Here is a 19,816-nt window from a genome sequence, read left to right as displayed (position 1 = left end):
TGGGAAGCATTTCTCAAGATCGCAGAGTATGACGGCAATTTCACTTTCCAAACGAACCACATCTTGAGGACAAATAACTTTAGAACAAAGCTGCCTGAAGTATCTACTCAATCGAATCAAAGGATAGCGCACTGATTTTGGCAAAGTCTTTTTCAAAGCTATAGGCATCAATTGCTGCATTAGGATATGATTATCATGACTTTTAAGCCCTGAAATTCTTGGTGATTTTACTCGAACGCATCTTGAGACATTAGCTGCATAACCATCTGGAACTTTCACTTTTTTAGCACATTGCAAAACATAGTTTTCTGTTTTTTATCCATTGCAAAGGAAGATGGAGGTAAGTACACCTTTCCAGGTTCTGTCTCAATGGGATGCAGCTCTTTTCTTATTCCCATTTCTCTCAAATCACGGCGGGAATTATAATGGTCCTTTGCTTTATCCTCAATATCCAGCAATGTCCCCCAAATATTTTCACAAACATTCTTCTCAATGTGCATGAAGTCAAGATTGTGTCTTAAGACATTATCTTTCCAATATGGCAAGTCAAAGAAAATACTCCTCTTTTTCCAATTGAAAGGCAGCTTCGGATTACCTTTCACAAGTTTTCCAAATTTAATTTGCAAGTCTCCCAATTCACTCACAATCATATCCCCGGTTTGCAATGGTGGTCGCTTTCCATGTTCTTCGGTGCCATCAAAGAATTGGGCTTGCTTTCTAAATTTATGCTTACTATCTAAGAATCTCCGATGACCATATAGCAATATTTGAAACTATGAGTCAACCGTCGTGCATGAGTGAACTTGTGACAAACAGGACAAGCATATTCACCTTTAGTGCTCCAGCCAGATAACATTGCATATCCAGGGAAATCACTAATGGTCCACAACAGAGCTGCATGCAATTGAAAATTTTCTTTTTGGGATGCATCATAAGTTTGAATGCCAAAATCCCACAATTCGGTCAATTCTTTAACTAGAGGCTGTAGATAAACATCAATATTATTCCCAGGAGAGGATGGTCCGGGTATTAACAAGGACAACATGAAGTACGGTTGCTTCATACACATCCACGGAGGTAAGTTATATGGTATTAAAACTACAGGCCAAGTACTGTGTGTAGAACTCATGTTGTTGAATGGATTAAACCCGTCAGATGCCAACCCCAATCTAACATTTCGACAATCCTTAGCAAATTCTGGATGTAGATGGTCAAAAGTTTGCCAAGCTGGAGAATCAGCTGGATGTCTCATACAACCATCTTTTGTACGTTTTTCCTCATGCCATCTCATTTGAGATGCAATTTTAGAAGACATAAATAGTCTTTGTAATCTAGGTTTTAAGGGAAAATGCCACAACAATTTTTGAGGAATTTTCCTTTTTTCCCCAGTTGGATCATTTTCTGAAGCAACCCACCTAAGCTCGTTACATGTTTCGCATGAAGTCCTTTTCTCAGCACTACCCCAATAAAGAGAACAATCATTAGGACATGCATCGATCTTTTCATAACCCAACCCCAATGTATTCATCAATTTCTCAGCCTCATAGTAAGAAGACGGCAAATTAGTCATGGCCTCTGGAAATGCTTCTCTCAACAGCTCAACAAGCATATTAAAAATCTTGTTACTCATCTTACCCAGGCATTTTAGGTGAAGCAAACGAATAATGAAAGACAATTTCGAGAAATTTTTGCAACCACTGTACAAATCCTGTTGAGAATCATCAATCAATTTGTAAAATTTTTCAGCCTCTGAAACAGGAATGTCCCCTTCTGTATTCAATTCATTTGTTCCATGTGGTATCCCAAATACATCATGGACCAAGTCTTGCATGTCATTAGTCCCATTTGAAACCCCAATTGATGTATTTTCAGAATTAGATGTGGCTTCATTGTAGTTTGAAAGTTCTCCATGTGCTATCCAATTATTATAACCCTTGATAAATCCTACCACTTTCAAATGATCATATGCTTCCATTTTTGTCACACAAACACCCATGCCGCAATCTTTGCAAGGACACAAAATCTTTCCGTCACAACTTGATCTAGAAAATGCAAAGTTTAGAAACATTTGAAGTCCTGTCTCGTACTTTTCACTTGTTCTTGGAAAATCCATCCATCTTTTATCCATACTTTGAATATAAATAAATGTCCTCCAACAAGCTTCCAAGAGCATGAAAACAACAACTACACATTAGTACTTAGAAAACTAGACAAATCCCATAAAATCATTGAGAATAAGAAGCGCCCTGATTTTTTAAACTCAGGCCATGGCTTACAAGTCCCTAATTTCAAGTTCAAGAATTTACAGTCTACTAAATCAAGCAGCCCAGCAAATAAAGGAAATCAACAAAATGCAAAATTTCTCAACAAGCTGTAAAAACAGAATTTGCAAGCAAGCGGATAGAAATTTTATTTACCTAATACCAGAACAAAGCCCTTCGTACCAACTCCTGCACTCGCGTCTTCGCAAAACTCCTAACTTCAATCTGAAATGTCAAAGGTTAAACAAACACATGAGCATGAAGACTAAAGGTGAAATTCAAGAATCTTACTAAATTTCCATCAAAGTATAGATACATCTCTGGTGTGTAGTGAAATGTGAAAGAAAGAAGAGAATCTATCTAGCTTTTTATTTTATACTCATAATCTTTTTTTGGTCTCAGGAGTACAATTTCATGCACATAATCATAAAAATCAAGTCAACTGTGGGAGTAGAAAAGGAAATTAAACATTCTCCTCATTGTTGATTCATTCCCTGATCAGCTGACTACATACAAGAAATAGAAGTCATGAAAACTTTGCCCAGCTCTTCCTCTTGATTATTGAGTGGAGTGCAAAATTTTTAGGACTTCTGGATTGAGGACTTTCCCGTATCAAAATTTGAAATTATCCTTCAGGTAACATCAATGAACATTACTGGAGGTAAAGAGAGAAGCAGGAAGAAACAGAGCTATGCCATTACTGGAATGCAGAAGCTCAAGCTATTTGTAGCAAAATGGAGCTATCGATTTCTATATGCAATGCACATTGGCTGCTAAGAGAAACCGTTAATGCACTTTGAACACCACAGAAAAGAAAATCATTTTGTAATCTCAGAAGTAATGAATCGGTCTTGTCAAACAATTATATTCCAAGTTTGCGCTCATTGAATCTACAAGAAAATGAGTTAAAATTTTGGGCAAGAAAAATGGCATTTAAAAAAGGAAGAAAATTTGGCACCAAGTTGATACACTTAGAACATGAAAATAACATTAACAAATTAGTATTCTGAATAGTAAAGTTCTTCAAGAACCATTGGAAGTGCAACGGTACTTTGTGGACAATATATAGGCATAAAATGCTAGTGAATGAGCGAAAAACAGAAGCCAATTTCAGCTGAATACAAAGGCAACCAAAGAAATATGTCTTCATCAAACTATCATTGGAGCTTATTTCATGCAAGCACATCATTGGGGATCAAAAACAGAAACTGTGGGCACTGATGCAAAGCAACAATTAAAATTTTTGAAAGCAAAAAAAAAATCCTAGCAAGTTATATTTTTGCTATTCTAAGTATGGCTATTTCAAGTGATTTGATGGCAATGAAGCTAAAGAAGTAAGTAGTCAAAGATGAGAAGATCCAATACAAGTTCAAAAATCAAAAAGCATTGGCTGCAATACAGTGTCACCTACCAAAATGTTGATAGTGATCAACCTAAGTTTACTAGTTATATTCATTTTCATTTAGATTGTACAGTCCATTTGAAATATGGATAAAACTATAAGAATGTACCATCAAAAGTTGAGCCTTGGTAGTTATATGGTGACAGAACTAGAAGGCCATGGTTCATCTACAATATTTAGGAGTTTATCTACCATGCTTCAAAATCAAAGATTCCAAATATACAAAGCACTATAAACTAAATAAACTAAAAGAAGTATTAAATATAATAAATAACAAGGTCATACACTTCAAGTTGATTGAATAACCATAATAAGCAATCCCAGACAAAAAAAAAAACCATTTCAACAAGGTTATACACTTAATGGCACCAAATTGCTTATAAAAATATTATACTTGGAAGACTTATCTTTCCCCATATTTCTAGTATTTTAGGGACTGATTTTGTGAGGGTATTTCAATCACTTTATTGCTGTTGAGTATGACATCTGACCACATCAAAGTCAATGCGGAGGGCAGTGTAATTTTTTATATTGGAAGATATTTAAGTGTAATTGTCAAAACCTCAGAGGAGGCTTCTGAAATTCTCTCTTGTCTTTTTATATTTTTTGGGGCTATCCTTGCTCAATCATAGGTTAGATTAACATTTTCAATGATGAGTCACTTCGGGTGCTAGATGAAAATCATTTTAAAGAAGTGGATTAATGGACAATTAGTAGATTAAGTACCAACCAATAGATTGTCTACGATGAGGGGGTAGCATTAGGACTCTTTTCAACACCCACATTTTTTTTTGTATTTACTGCTAATCATGATGGAATTTTGATCTTCAGTTTCATTATCAAATTTATCATTGCCATTGTATTAGTTGATTCTATACCAGTAGCATCTTTTAGACTGTACGCATAAATCTGGACATGGAATTGCAAATGTTTTCAGCTTGTCTATAACCTAATTTTCATTTTTCTGCTCGAAATGCAGGTAGGCAGCTAGGCTTACCTAGAACAAAGTAAGGGTAGAATGACGCAATACCAATCCATAGGAACAAGAATTAGAACTGAGACCAGAGAACAGTCTGAAATTTGCAGGGAATTATCACATTCTGCTCTACCATCTTTCAGGTCCGGCCTTAATCCATCTTTATTCTTGAATCAAGATGTAGATATCATTTACGGATGATTAAGGCTATTGTTGGAAGAAAATCTATGACATTTTGCTGACAACGTCGGAATTCAATTCATTTTACATGATTAATCCAATAAGGTAAAAAATTAAGGTCATAACCACTGCATCCATCAAGGTCCAAATGAAATAGCTAGCCCCGTACATCAGCACCATTTATATCACTCACGAGTTTTGCACGTCATTATCTTGTCCCAAAATTTTCATATTTTTTGGTATTAAATATTTTGACAAATGCAAATTGTTATCATCATAACATTTTTTCTTTCTTTGAAAGTGGTTTTTTAAAAATATCATTTACATTGAAACCATGAATCTAATATTTGTCAAATAGTTGTTGAGCATTTTAGATAATACTGATACCCATAATGTTATGCATAATAAACAAAAAAGAATGTGATCATTCTAGGACCATACATAAAATCATAATAATATGATCAATTATAAACAAAACAATATTGCTAATCAAGGATCATACTTCTAGACATTAAAAACTAGAGCAGCCAATAGAGCTTATAAACATCTATAAAATAAATATTTAAATAATAGCTTCAATTTCAAAAAAAGGTATTAGAGTAAATAAATTACATTATTTTATTTCTATCATTCTAGGATATTTTTTATATTGTGCATTCATCTGCTAACTTCAATCTCTTGACAAAATCATTTACCAGCCAGATTTAGATATGTCTTGGTTGAATTAACATCAACGGAAGAAGTTCCAATGAAATGATTTAATTTTAACAATTGAAAAGATGAAATTTGACCAATATACTAAGGGTCCGTTTGGATCCCTTGTTTTTGGGGCTGTTTTTGAAAAACTGTTTTTCACATTCCAAATGCTACAGTAAAGTGTATTTCCAAAACAACTCCAAAAACACCGTATCCAAACATTATATAAAAAACAATTACATATGTATATTTCAATTTGTATATTTCAATTATGTATATTATATATATATCTATATATTATATTAATATAAATTGAAATATACAAATTGAAAATTATATATATAAATTGAAATATACAAATTGAAAATTATATATATTATATTATATAAATATTTATATACATTAATATTATACATAATATTGTATATTATACATAATATAATATAATATACATAATATGTAATATTGTATACATAAATGTGTAAATATTTATACATAATATATTATGTACATTATATTATAATATATACATTACTAATGTACAATATTATTATGTACATTATTGTGCATAATAATGTATAATAATGTTATGTATAATATACAATATACATAATATGTAATAATGTAATAATGTATATTATGTAAAAATATATTATATTATGTATATTATATTATATATATACAATATTATGTATATTATACAAATTAAAAATTATATATTATATATTTAGATATTAGATATTATATAAATATTTATATAATGAAATATACAATAAATATTACAAATTGAAATATTATATAAACACCATATTTATAATATTATAATATTTATAATTAATATTAATGTATATTATATATATTAAATATTTATTTATTTATTTATACATATTATAAATATTTTATTTTATTTAAAAAATATTTTTATATATTTATAATATATTTATATGAATATTATATATTATATAAATTATATATAATATAATATATAATTTATATTTGATATGTTATACATTTATATAAATGTACAATTATAAATAATATATATTAATGTATATTTATAATATACATTTATATTATGTATTATATATAATATAATACATTTATAATACATTTATACATTTATATTAATATACATAATATTAATTTTATATTTATACATAATATTAATACATTTGTACATTTATATTAATTATATTAATATATTTATACATAATATTAATATTTATTAATAAAATTATAATTTATACATTTTTATATATTTCATTTATAATTTATACCTTTACAACAATATACACTTATACATTTATAAATATATTTATATTATGTATTATATATAATATAATACATTTATAATACATTTATATATTTTTATATAAATATATAGATATATTTATTTCTAAATATTTCTAAATATATTATAAATGCATAAATGTATATTTATATAAAAATATAAAATTTATAAATTATAAATTATAATTTATACATTTATATAATATTCATTTATAATTTATACATTTACAATAATATACACTGATACATTTATAAATATATTTATATTATGTATTATATATAATATAATACATTTATAATACATTTATATATTTTTATATAAATATATAGATATATTTATTTATAAATGTATTGTAAATGCATAAATGTATATTTATATAAAAATATAAAAATTATAAATTATAAATTATATATTTACATAATATTCATTTATAATTTATACATTTATAATAATATACACTTATACATTAATAAATATATTTAATAAATATTTATAAATGTATTATAAATGCCTAAATGTGTATAAAAATTATAAATTATAAATTATAAATTATAAAAATACCCAAAAATATGTTTTAAAAATACCTCTAAAAATAATCCAAAAAACATCCACAGTAAAAGTTTTTCATAGTTTTTGAAAAACAACCCCAAAAACAACAAATCCAAATGGACTTATATTTCAAAAACGAAATGCTACAGTGCTGTTTTTGAAAAACAATCCCAAAAACAGCTAATCCAAACATAATGTTTAGACATAAATTCAATAAATTCTAATTACTTCTTGCACTTCATCTAAAAAAAATTTGTATTAGTACAATTACAATAGGTTGATTATTTATAACTCGAATGTACAACCAGTTTTTCTTTTCTTTTTTTTCAAAAATTTGAGTGACCAGAATTTTCATGCCAACTAATGTTTGTTCACGTACTTTACTGTGCCAATTTCACATGTTATATGAGTTGAATTTGTTAGGAGAAATTGTTCAAAATGAAATGAGATGCCCTATTCTTTAATTAAGTAGATATGAATATGAACTTTGTGTTCTTTTAAATGTTATGTTTGTTGATCATGGGATGTAAATATTCCACCATAATTATTTCTAGTTTCCAGTTGATTTTGAAAGAGTAATTAAAATTTTATTAGCAAAGGTGATGAGTTTATCCTTTTTCTTTTTTCTTTTATTCTTGTTTGTAGCTTTTATGTTTCCTTTTCTTTTAATTTGATTTGTAGTTTTTATTCTTTTATTTTGATGTGTATTTTCTTGGTATTTGTAATTATAAATCTATTTCAATAATATTAATATTTTTGACCAACAATGAGTAGGTAAAGAGTTTTGGTTGGGATGTTTTTCATATTTATTACCATTATACAAATATAATGGAATGTGAACTTATATTAATAATTGCCACTATAAACGAAATGAATAAATCATATAATAAAAGAAGGAGGGCATAACAAGAAGTACAAAAGCTAAGACAATATTGTGCTTACACTCTAAAGCACAAAGACTCACCATACATTTATAATAGGAATAGTAATAGTAGTAGTAATGAGTAATGATAATGATTACACACAAGCAATTTAATAAGAGTAGAATCCTAAAGAGGTTTTCACTATCAGTCCACATGATGTAGCTCAATCATAAATATGAATACTTATAAGTTATTAATTAGTTTTAAGTGCATTCCACGTTCATTTCACCATTCCACGTTTCTAAATGTTACTGGCAAGTCAAGGATAGTGGTTTAATTTAAAAAAAAAAAAAAAGTTATCGCCAATGGAAAGAAATGCAAAAAGTTAAAAAAAATGTCAAGAATAGGAAAAGGTAAATCATAACTTCAAAATCAGGAGAAGAGGTCTTATAACCCAATCTACCTGCAGTCTACCAGATATAGTTTACCGACTTAGTATGACAGGTAAGATCGGTTTTCAAGTGTTCGAGTATGATATTGAATCCGCTTGAAATCATGTTGTTGATCATCTTCTAATTCTTCTATGGTGGAGAATAACCGATAGGCAAGTTAGAATTGTCATGCAATCAGGGCATAAATTGTGAAGCAACATCAGATCAATTCTTGAACCAAGCTTGGTTAACCAATATCTGACTCAAAATTTTGGGGAGTCGTGTGTGCCAGGACAAAATGCTTTATGTAACAACTTCTCATGTTTTTGCTGCTTTTCCATCAAAGGTTAGGAAACTTATTTATCCCATTCATGTTCCAAATTTAACTTCAACAATACTAGGGAGAAATAATTTGAGAGAGTCCATCAAAAAATCTAATATATAAGTCAGGAACTCAATTTTAATCCAAAAGTTTAAACTATCGGGTCTCGATCTCTTATTTACATATTAACCGCTCTTTCTTCATCTTTCGAACCAATCGTTTACTGATGAATTTAACAAATCTCTCTCTTCATGAGTAATCCTTCACATTAGACCCAAATTTACAAGATCTTCTCTGATCCCACTTTAATACTCAACACAAACACACATTAACACCTAAGGTCATCTTTTCCTTCCAATCATGGACCCACTCTTCTTCAACATCCAAACTGCATTCCGGATCTTCGCCAACCCTTGATTCCTTAGTCTAATACCAACCCGACCCCTTGCCAAACTCATGACACAACTAATCCAACACTAGTCAAACTTCGTAGCATTTCAATCTACCATCAAGAAGAGAATTTCACTGACCCAATTCTGAGAAGGCACTTGTCTATGAGTAGCTCAATCTCGCAACTAGAAGTTTTGATACCACTTGTTATGAAGAAACAACTCGAGAGAACCCATCAAAGAACTCAATATGTAAATCAAGAATCCAACTCTGACCCAAAAGTTTAAATTATTAGATCTCGATCCCTTACTTACATATTAACCGCTCTTTCTTCATATCTCGAACTAATGTGGGACATAATCCTTTAGTTATGAACCTAACACTATTCATATTAACTCGACTAGATGAACTTAACTAAGGTTACATTTGATAAAATTGAAATTTAAAAATTGAAATCTAAAGTTTGAATATGAAGTTTAAATCCATTAAGTTAGTAATTTTTTAAGTACTAAATTTGATACATTTGAGTGGATATCATATTAAGTGATAAGTGAATAACTTATCACTTATTTTTTTTGGAGCAAATTTTGCCTAAAAAATTTAGTTCCACTTAATAAATTTAGATATTTTAGTTTTGATTATCAAACACGTCTGAATATGTTAACATCTGAACCAATCTGAAAAAAATTTTAAAATTTTTCAAAATTTCAAAGAAAGGACGGAAAAGAAAGACAAAATTCAAAAATTATTCTATTTAAAATCACAAGAATCATAGCAAAATTATGTTACAAAAGGTGACTGGTCTATTTTGCTGAATCTTGTGATCATTAGTATAGTTTTGTTGTTTATTTATGTTGTCTAATTTATTACATGTGAACTTTTTGAATGGTGAAATATGCGTATTAATTGTATTTAACTTTTAATTATTTTTATTTTTTACTAATACAATTTATTTACATGCATAAGGGGTATTTATGAAATAAAAGTTTCATCTCTCTCCTTAAAGTACATTTGTAATGTTACTTTTTTTTTAATTGGACTAATTTTGTTATCAAAACCTTAACATCAATGGAGGTTTGTGTAATTTTATAAACTTCAGGGGATACCAGTAAAATTGTTAGAAATCTCAATGGAGGTTTCTGAAATTATCCCTTAAAACAATTAAAAATATAACAACAAGTTTTTTATACACGTAAGCAAAATAACCTTTAATTTGTAGAAAACTTACTTGGTTATAGTGTGACACCGAATTTCCTTTAAAGTTGTCCGTACTTCTTTCTTCCCTCGCACGGAAATATTCTTAATTTAGCAGAAGTTTTTGAAGTACGTATGTTTCAGTTGGAGAGGGAAAGTGAAGTTACATTATTTAGTTTGGAATAGATAGAGTTGGTTGTTTGATCATTTTGGAACATGATTGGATTGATGACCATCCATTATCTACTAGTGGTTTAGTAGATTTAGGATGTTGGGATAAATTTATCCAAAAAATAAATAAACTTATTACTTGTTGTTTGGTAAATTGGTAATATTTATATATAATATAAATTCTATTATTTATAAAATTAAGAAAAAGTGCGGGGTTTTACAGGTTGCTCCTCCCTCTTCCCTATGGTTCAGCCAGTGGACTACCATATGACTTTTTTTTTTACTGCTAGAGACGAATGATTGATGACATTTTGATCTCCTAAAAGGAAATGGGAGATGAATAATGTCATTTTCATTACAGAAAGCATGCCACTCATCTTGAAATTTGCTCCTACAATTTTATTTAAGCCAAGCCTCATCTCCTCTCTGCTAAAGGTTTCCACTTTTCAACAACGTGAGATGTAGGAAAGAATATGATAAGTGAATAATGATATTCTGTGTTTAGATTGATATTATTTACACAAAAATTATTTACTTAAATCATAAACACATTTTTTAACATATTTTTTATTCTTTTAATCACATTTTTTTTCACACAGATCATATCAAAAAAATATTATAATAATTATTTTTAATAATATTTCAAATAAACTCTTATCCTCGTCACTAGTGTATCACTTCCGGCTGCCACATTATTGGCGGAGCAGCTCCTACTTGTTTTGCTCTATCACTTCCGGTCAAAGCTCTATCTCTAACTTATTTCGTTGTCGGATCCCACCAACTTGTTTTGCTGTCTCCTAGCAATCAAGTTGCTGTTCCTAACTGTCCCCCTCTATCTTTTGTTTTCTTTCTTTTTTCTTTTTTTTTAATCCCTTCCTTTATTTCTCAGTTTCCACAACTCAAAAGTGCCTTATATTGCATCCATATGCTTTTTTTTAAAAAAAATTTTTGGACCTTTTTACGTGCCTTTCTCTCCCACTTGTTCTTCTTCCTTTTTGTTTTCTTGTTTGATTAAATCCCTTCCTTTATTTCTCGGTTTTCACAATTCCAAAGTATCTTTCACTGCATCCCCTATGTTCTCTTTTGTCTTTTTCTATATCTATATAGAAAAATATCAAGATTAGAGAATGCTGTAACTTTGAAAGTCTCTCGAGTTTTTAAATCTCATGTGTTTACGTTGACACCTATTCTCCGCTAATAATTTCACTAGTGGTTGGGATGATGGGCAGATCAAGAGAGAGTTTGGCTTGAAACATTTACAATTCTATCACATGTAAGCAATTTTTTTTTAAAAAAAAGCAAAGCAAGAAAGAAAGAGTGCAAAACGAGCATAGATGAAGAGTCACGATTTGGGTTTAAATTCCAAATGCATCATCATCAACAAAACAAATATTCTTCGTCTGTTGCCCAGGAAAAGAAAAGTCTTAAGCCGCATCTTCATCAATTCGCGTCCAAATCGACATTGAAATCTATTTTTTTTCTTGAACTTTAAATTACTTGTATAAATTTACACCGTCGAGTATTTTCATATTTTCTGACTTCTTATCTTTCACTTTCAATGTTTTTTATCAGACTCTTGAAATAAGGATATCACCCATTAAATTGTTGAATTGATAACCACCAACCCATTTGATCTCAATATTCAACCACAAACCTAGCTCTAATACCAGTTATTGGGATTCAAGCGCGGAATGAACTACTATTGAGACATCAAATATACAATAATTTGATAACAAACAAGTTACAAGAATTAACACGGTAGATAAATGACACACAAGAATTAACATGGTTCACCTCCATTTATTTTTATTATGAGAGGAAAACCCTATACAAAAATACAACTTGAACCCAAATCTAATCCCTTATGTACCATTTGTTATCTCCCAAAAACCTTCTCTCACTCCATGTATAAGGTTACATGTCGCTCTTCTGTGCCAATTTGTAGTATGCTAATCCCCACCTATTTATCAACTACATTACTTGGCTAACACTTAGGTAATAATAGGAAATAACTGCTAACTACTAATTTTATATAGAATAGAAAATAATTTCTAATTTCTATATTCATACAAATAGAAAATTTCTTAATTACTACTTTAAGTAACTAAAATAATAAGGACATTAGTTACTTCCAAATAAATAAGAAATCCATCTAAAAGAAATTAAACTAATTTCCTAGCACACACCATTGCCACCAGCATCACAGCCCCTACAAAATTGAACTAAGTTTGAACGAATTTTCAACGTGAAAATGATTAGTGGTTGATTGAATAGAATAAATTTTGTAATGATTTTTGATAATAGATGTGAGAATAACTTTGATTTTTTGTAGAAAGAACAAACAAGAAAAAGTAGAGAAAGAATTTTAGGGGCTAAACAATAAAAGGAGAGATAAGCATCTTGGAGAAGTGAGAACTGGTAAGTGATAAGTAAAGAACGAGAGACAAAGATAGGGAGTAATCATAGGTGTGGCAAAGCACCGAACTGCAAAGGCTTGACTCAAGCTAAGTTGTGCTTGAGCCGCTCGAGGGTATAAACGAGCCAACTTTGAACTTAAAATTGTTCTACTTGAGAAGGTCATAAATTTTGGCAAGTCGATCTCAAATAGCCATAAATGATGTTTGTCAAAAGTTCGAACTCTAATTTGTACTTGAGCGAGCATATATCTTTTCGAGCTCAAAGTCAAGTCCACTAGTGTTAAGTTCATATCCGAGTTCGACCTAAATAAATAAAAGGAATAGTTTGAGTGGGACCTAACATTATGAAACAATTTCGATCCGGGGCATTTTTGTCCTAGAGAAAAAGTTGCTCTGCCTACTTTGGCAATGACCATTGCCATCACTTCTTACGTGGATGTCCAGTGTCCACATAGGAAATGTACATGTCAACAATTTTTCCCCAAAAATTTGCAAGTTCTGCAAGGTTTGGCAAACTAAATGGAAACTAATGCGGCCAATTCATGCCCATTGATGTTTCATGCCGAGGATTTCGCAAACTAAATGGAAATTAGTGAACAAACTACTTCTAGAGTAGTTGGCCGTCAGGAGAGGTTTAAAACTCTCCTTAGGTATAGATCAAGAAATTGAATTCCTTGGCCTATATTTTAATCCCAGACTTTCTGAAAATTTCACCAGTGGGTTCAAAGGCTTTCATCTGTCTAATCCAGTAGCGATTCAGTCTCCTTCGAATTTTCCATTGACCCCCTTGGATACACGAATCCTGAAAATTTCACCAGTAGGTACAAAAGATTTCATCTATCTGGTCCGATGACGGTTCACTCCTCTTCGAATTTCTCATTGACCCCCTTGGATCCATGAATTCTGAAAATTTCACTAGTGGGTGCAAAGACACTCGTCTGGAAATTTCACCAGTAGGTGCAAAGGCTTTCATCTGTCTGATCCGGTGGCGGTTCACTTGTCTGGTCCGGTGGCGATTCAATCCTCTTCGAGTTTCCCACCCCCTTGGATCCACCCCTTTCCCTGAATGTAGAGTAGGAGTAGGTGTATAATAACATTTATTGTATACGAAAAAAAATGAAAATTAATGAGACTAATCCATGCCTATTGATGTTTCATATCGAGAATATTCCTGATATGGTCGAAACTCTAGTCATTAATGCATGCTTTATAAAATTTCTTTTAAAAATAGGTGTAGAATAACATTTATAGTATCCGAAAAAAATGAAAATTAATAAGACAATATTCTTGATATGGTCGAAACTCTGGTCATTAATGCATGCTTTATAAAATTTCTTTCGAAAATAGGTATAGAATAGTATTTATCGTCTCAGGAAAAAAAATGGAAATTAACGAGACTAATCCATATCTATTGATGTTTCATATCGAGAATATTCCTGATATAATCGAAACTCCAGTCATTAATGCATGCTTTATTAAATTTCTTTTCTCAAATTTTTTTTTGTATTTTCGTGTTTGTTTAATAATTGGTTCAGTGAAGTAGACAGTCGATCATAGTGAATGTAGGACCACCTAGAATTGAAACCAAAGAAGCCGTGATGGAACACGCATTGAAAAAGGCATTTTCCAGTAGCCAAGCCTAGAAAATCAAAACTACGACCCAAAGATCAGACCCTCCATTATTATTGGGGATAATTTCAGAAACCTCCCCTAAATTTTTTAATAATATCACTTAGCTCCCTAAGATTTTTAAAATCTCATTTATCCCCCTCAAATTAACATTTTTGTGACATTTTAACCCCTTTGGAGGAAATACAAAAAAGTTAAAACTTTTGTTTCAGTACTACTCTTATGTTATCCTACTTATGAAATTTATAACAACAAAAAAATTATAAAATAAGGTTAAATTTTTATAAAGTATAAATTTCTTGACGTAAACTATTTATTATAGTTATATTGGAACAAAAACAAAATTTACACCTTGAAAATTCACACATATGAAGAGATTATTTTAGTTTTTAATACAACTAAAACTATACCATGAATTAAAACATATTTCTTCAAAAAATATCTTGACTTCCTTAATTTTAACTGTGCACGAAGTTTTTTAAGGTGTTAATTGCTCTTCAAAATCCTCCTAAATGGTTGATCTTAATTTTATTTAATTTATCCACGTCCTTTGCTATCCCACCATGACCCCAATACAAAGAAATATGAATCATTATTAGCTAGCAATTTGTTTTATTAATTTACATTTTTTGCTTTTAAAATTTTATTTTGTTTTGGATTTTTTATTAAATAGTTATTAATAACAAGGGTAATGTTATTAATTATGACCTTTGATAGGAATATTTAATCTTGTCAAGTTAATAAAGGAGGTAAATGGAATTTTAAAAATTTGAGTGGAGCTGAGTGATATTATGATAAATCTCAGGTGGGCTTTTGAAATTATCCCTTATTATTGGTTGATAGCAAAATCACAATCAAATCATTCCTGTTCGTTCACTTTTTTTTCCTCTTTTTCTGTGACTTTTCCTAGACATCGATCTTTTACACGTATACATGTACGTACGTACATACATACATATATGTATACGTACGTTCTTGGAAGTTTTCTAGCACTGCTCGAGGCAGAGGAAATAGAGCTAAACAAGTTTAGGTGCAAAAATGGAAGCTCAACTCAACAGCACACTGAGAAAAATCCTCCTTGTTGTCAGCTGTTTCATGCTCGCCATAGGCAACTGTGGTGGCCCTATAATCATGCGTCTCTACTTTGTCAAAGGAGGCAAAAGAATTTGGCTATCAAGCTGGTTAGAAACCGGAGGATGGCCTATTACTTTCATTCCACTAACCATTTCCTATTTCCACCGGCGCAAAACAGAAGGGCCAAATACCAAGCTAATACAAATGAAATGTCCGGTATTCATCGCCACTGCCGTCATCGGCCTTCTCACCGGCTTAGACGACTACTTGTACGCCTACGGGTTTGCCCGCCTCCCCGTTTCCACCGCCACCATCATCGTTGCCACACATCTTGGATTCACTGCTTTCTTTGCCTTACTTCTTGTTAAGCAAAAGTTTACAGCATATTCAGTAAACGCCATCGTTTTGTTGAGCGTGGGATCGGGGGTTTTGGCTTTGCATACAAGCAGCGATCGGCCTAAGGGTGAGTCGACTAAGTTGTACGTTTTAGGGTTCATCATGACGCTTGCAGCCGCGGCTTTGTACGGCTTGGTTTTGCCAATGGTGGAGTTGATGTACATCAAGGCAAAGCAGGCGATTACTTACACTTTGCTGTTGGAAATTAATTTGGTTATGTGTTTTTTTGCCACTGTTTTCTGCACTGTTGGGATGCTCGTCAACCGGGATTTTCAGGTACACCCTTCTTCTTCTATAAGATTTATGATTGAAGAAATAAAAAAATTAAAAATGAATGACACCCTGCAAGACACAAAATTAATAATCAGAGAAGTGTTGGGTATAGTACTAAAAATAGAATATATCTCAACTATTTTATTATTGTAGTATACCTTTTTTGTTGTCTTATGTTCAAATTTCAATTTTATTTCCAAGGATATAATTTCCAAACTTATTATAAGAATTTACATTTTCTTTTTTTCCTTTTTTTTTTTTAAAAAAAGAATGCTTAGACAAGTTTTAGGAGTAACATTTATGCATTTATGTACAAATCTTAATTGCTTGTTTTATGTTGCAAGAATTTTAGACACTTATGTGAAGCTTTTACATTGCTAATCATGAAAGATCCATAATCTAAAAATTTATGTGGCTATTTCCCATTCGAGTTCCGTAGCTCAGTCAGCTGAGGTAGAAATTTGACTATCTTAGCTTAACTTTCAGCTCTAATGGATTTTTTAATTTTATTTTTGAGTATTTTCTTGAGACATGAAATTGAAAGGTGCTTGGGCGCATGGTTGAATCTTCAACCCACAGGGAAGAAAATTCTAAAGAAAGTAGCCGCGTGCTGTCATGTAAAGCTAAAAAAAATTGAAGAATAAGTACCTCAAAAATTGAACGCCACTGAAATAAGTGGTCAGAACCACGATGACAAGACAAGAGTCACACTATTTTTGGATCACTTTCTTTCTGAAGCAAATAAGTTATACGTAGTCTTCTTCTGTCATGTTATTGATTAAGAAAGCTGCACCTTCCAAGGGGTGCCATGTTCACTGTCACTAAGCTCAAACATCCTTTGTTGAAATTATTTGCTTGTCCTGTATGAGCCCACTCATGCACAGATTTGCATCAGGTGTGGTTGAAGTTGTGGTGGGTTTTTCAAAAAAAAAAAAAAGTTGTGGTGGGTTGTGTAATTATTGTATATTTTACGTAATTTTCTTTTGTATATTAATATTATTTTACTATATAGGTGAATTTTGTTTGTGTACATTAATTCAATATATAAATATAATTATGCTGGTAAAGATACACTAAATCTAACCAAAAAAAATACAATAAATAGGAATATCAATGTCATTAGATCAGCTCGAACTCGGCCGAAAAAAGTTGAGGTCGAGCTCTAGTTATCATTGGGCCTAATAGAGCTTGGGTATAAGTATAAGGCTTGATTAAATTGTGAGTTGAGTTTGAGTTTCATTAAGTTCAGCTAATTAAAGCTTTCGTGCACATTAATTCAATATATAAATACAATTATGCGTGTAAAGATACACTAAATTTGAAAATATATATTTACAATAATTTGGAATATTAATGCTGCTGGATCGGCTCGAGCTCGGGCCAAGAAGGTTAAGGTCGAGCTCTATTTATTATTGGGCTTGATAGAGTTTGGGTCTAAGTATAAGGTTTGATTAAATTGTGAGCCAAGTTTAAGTTTTATTAGATTCAACCAATTAAGGCGTTCGTGTACTTCAATTTATTATATAAATACAATTATGTCAGCAAACATAAACTAAATCTAAAAAAAAAAAAACAATAATTTGGAATGTCGATGGATCAATCTGAGCCCAACGCAAAAAGGTTAAGATTTAGCTGTAGTTATTATTATTGGGCTTGATAGAGTTTGGGTCTAAGGCCTAATTAAGTTGTGAGCCGGGTTTGATTTTCATTAGATTCAACCAATTAAAGCTTGACCCAAATATGTACAGTATATGAAAAATAATATGTATAATTTAATAATAATTTATTATGATGTATATGGGTTAATTATAATAAATAAGTACATAATTAAGTATTAATTGTGAGATTGCACCGTGCCTGAATAAGCCCAAAGCTCAAATCTTCTAATTGTTTTTTGACAGGAGTTTTGAATTACAATGTCCAACTCATAAAATCGAATTGACACCCTGACAATATCCATACTTACCTTCCAACATGTATTGCCGGTAACAAACATGCCAAGCTAGCTATATGGTAACTCTAGTGCTCTCAATCACGAAAATATCCGTTTAACTTATCTATTGCTCCATATACTGGACCACACTAGTCGAATGAATCCGCATCACATGATCAAGCTTCCTCTCCTAAGCCGGTATCAACATACATTTTGCTTCCCCTCCTGTTAATACCCATATAACATGATACTTTCAACCGTTGGCTCCAGATATATGCAATTATATGGTCGGACCTTTCCTGTGGCAAAAATAATTCGTGCACTTGATCTTGTCTATACTGCAAATCCTTGGACTAAAAGTATCGAATTCTGTGAATTTTCCAAAAATTTAGCTTGATTCTTTCCTTCTTTTTTTTTTTTAAAAAAAATTCTTTTATTTTATTTTTTTCATATTTGTATTTAATTCTACTCAATGCTACACTAACTGATGCAGGCAATGCCAAGGGAGGCAAAAGCATATGAATTAGGAGAAGCCAAGTACTACGTTGTAATAATATGGGATGCCATCATTTGGCAGTTCTTCTTCTTGGGAGTAATTGGAGTCATATTTTGTGCTTCATCTTTGCTGTCCGCCATTATCATTGCCTCTTTGCTCCCAGTCACCGGAGCTATAGCAGTAGTTGCCTTCGACGAAAAATTTCCCCCAGAAAAGGGTGTTGCTCTTTTCCTCTCTCTTTGGGGATTTGTTTCCTACTTCTACGGTGCAATTAAGCACAAGAGGCCCAAGGAGGAGATAGAGGATCACAAGATTAATCAATCTCAAGCAACAGAGATGTCTCCAATCGTTGCCCCATGAATTGATGATTCTCTTCTAATTATTAGTGAAAGTTTGCTTCAAGTTCAATAGACATGTTACTCAACTCGTAGTTGTAAAATGAACATAGGCAATAAGCAACATTTTTCCTTCCCCTCGCCACCCTCCCCCACTTTATTTGTTTTAATATGCCAGCCGTGAAAACTTAAAAAGCTTTATCCTCAATCCAATGTAATTGCCAGTAGAATTTGACATATCAGGAAAGTATAAACTAAAGGAGATACTACAGAAAATCATTTTAAGAATAAAGGGAGTCAATGGTGTATTTCAAGTTTGTGCTACCAATTATGAGTATTAATGCGTAATTGCGAAAATGATTATCAGTCTAAACTTTCAATTTCAGAGTTTGGCTTGGCATTGAGGTGACTCTGGAACGAAGGTATCTAAATTATGTTTGGGTTCCTTAAAAAAAAAAAATATTTTAAGCATTGAGTCCATTTCCCATCAATAGTAGAAGAAATAGCTTATTAGAGATCAAGAGACTCAGTGGCCTT

General features: G+C 31.1%; 2 protein-coding genes across 2 annotated transcripts; one reads left to right on the top strand and one right to left on the bottom strand.

Moving 5' to 3' along the window:
• Positions 1–275: 275 nt before the first annotated feature.
• Positions 276–1,996, bottom strand: LOC113771105. The gene is made up of 2 exons (XM_027315725.1): positions 832–1,996; positions 276–736 (listed from the first exon to the last, which is right to left on the bottom strand). Exons 1-2 carry the CDS (start codon positions 1,994–1,996, stop codon positions 276–278), a joined length of 1,626 nt encoding a protein of 541 aa, XP_027171526.1.
• Positions 1,997–15,675: 13,679 nt separating this feature from the next.
• On the top strand, positions 15,676–19,487 carry LOC113770948 (purine permease 3-like). The gene is made up of 2 exons (XM_027315576.1): positions 15,676–16,518; positions 18,942–19,487. Exons 1-2 carry the CDS (start codon positions 15,811–15,813, stop codon positions 19,302–19,304), a joined length of 1,071 nt encoding a protein of 356 aa, XP_027171377.1. The 5' UTR covers positions 15,676–15,810; the 3' UTR covers positions 19,305–19,487.
• Positions 19,488–19,816: the final 329 nt, after the last annotated feature.

This window comes from Coffea eugenioides, chromosome 5 (assembly GCF_003713205.1).
Source record: "Coffea eugenioides isolate CCC68of chromosome 5, Ceug_1.0, whole genome shotgun sequence".
Lineage (NCBI taxonomy): Eukaryota > Viridiplantae > Streptophyta > Magnoliopsida > Gentianales > Rubiaceae > Coffea > Coffea eugenioides.
This window is presented reverse-complemented; position numbering and strand designations above follow the sequence as displayed.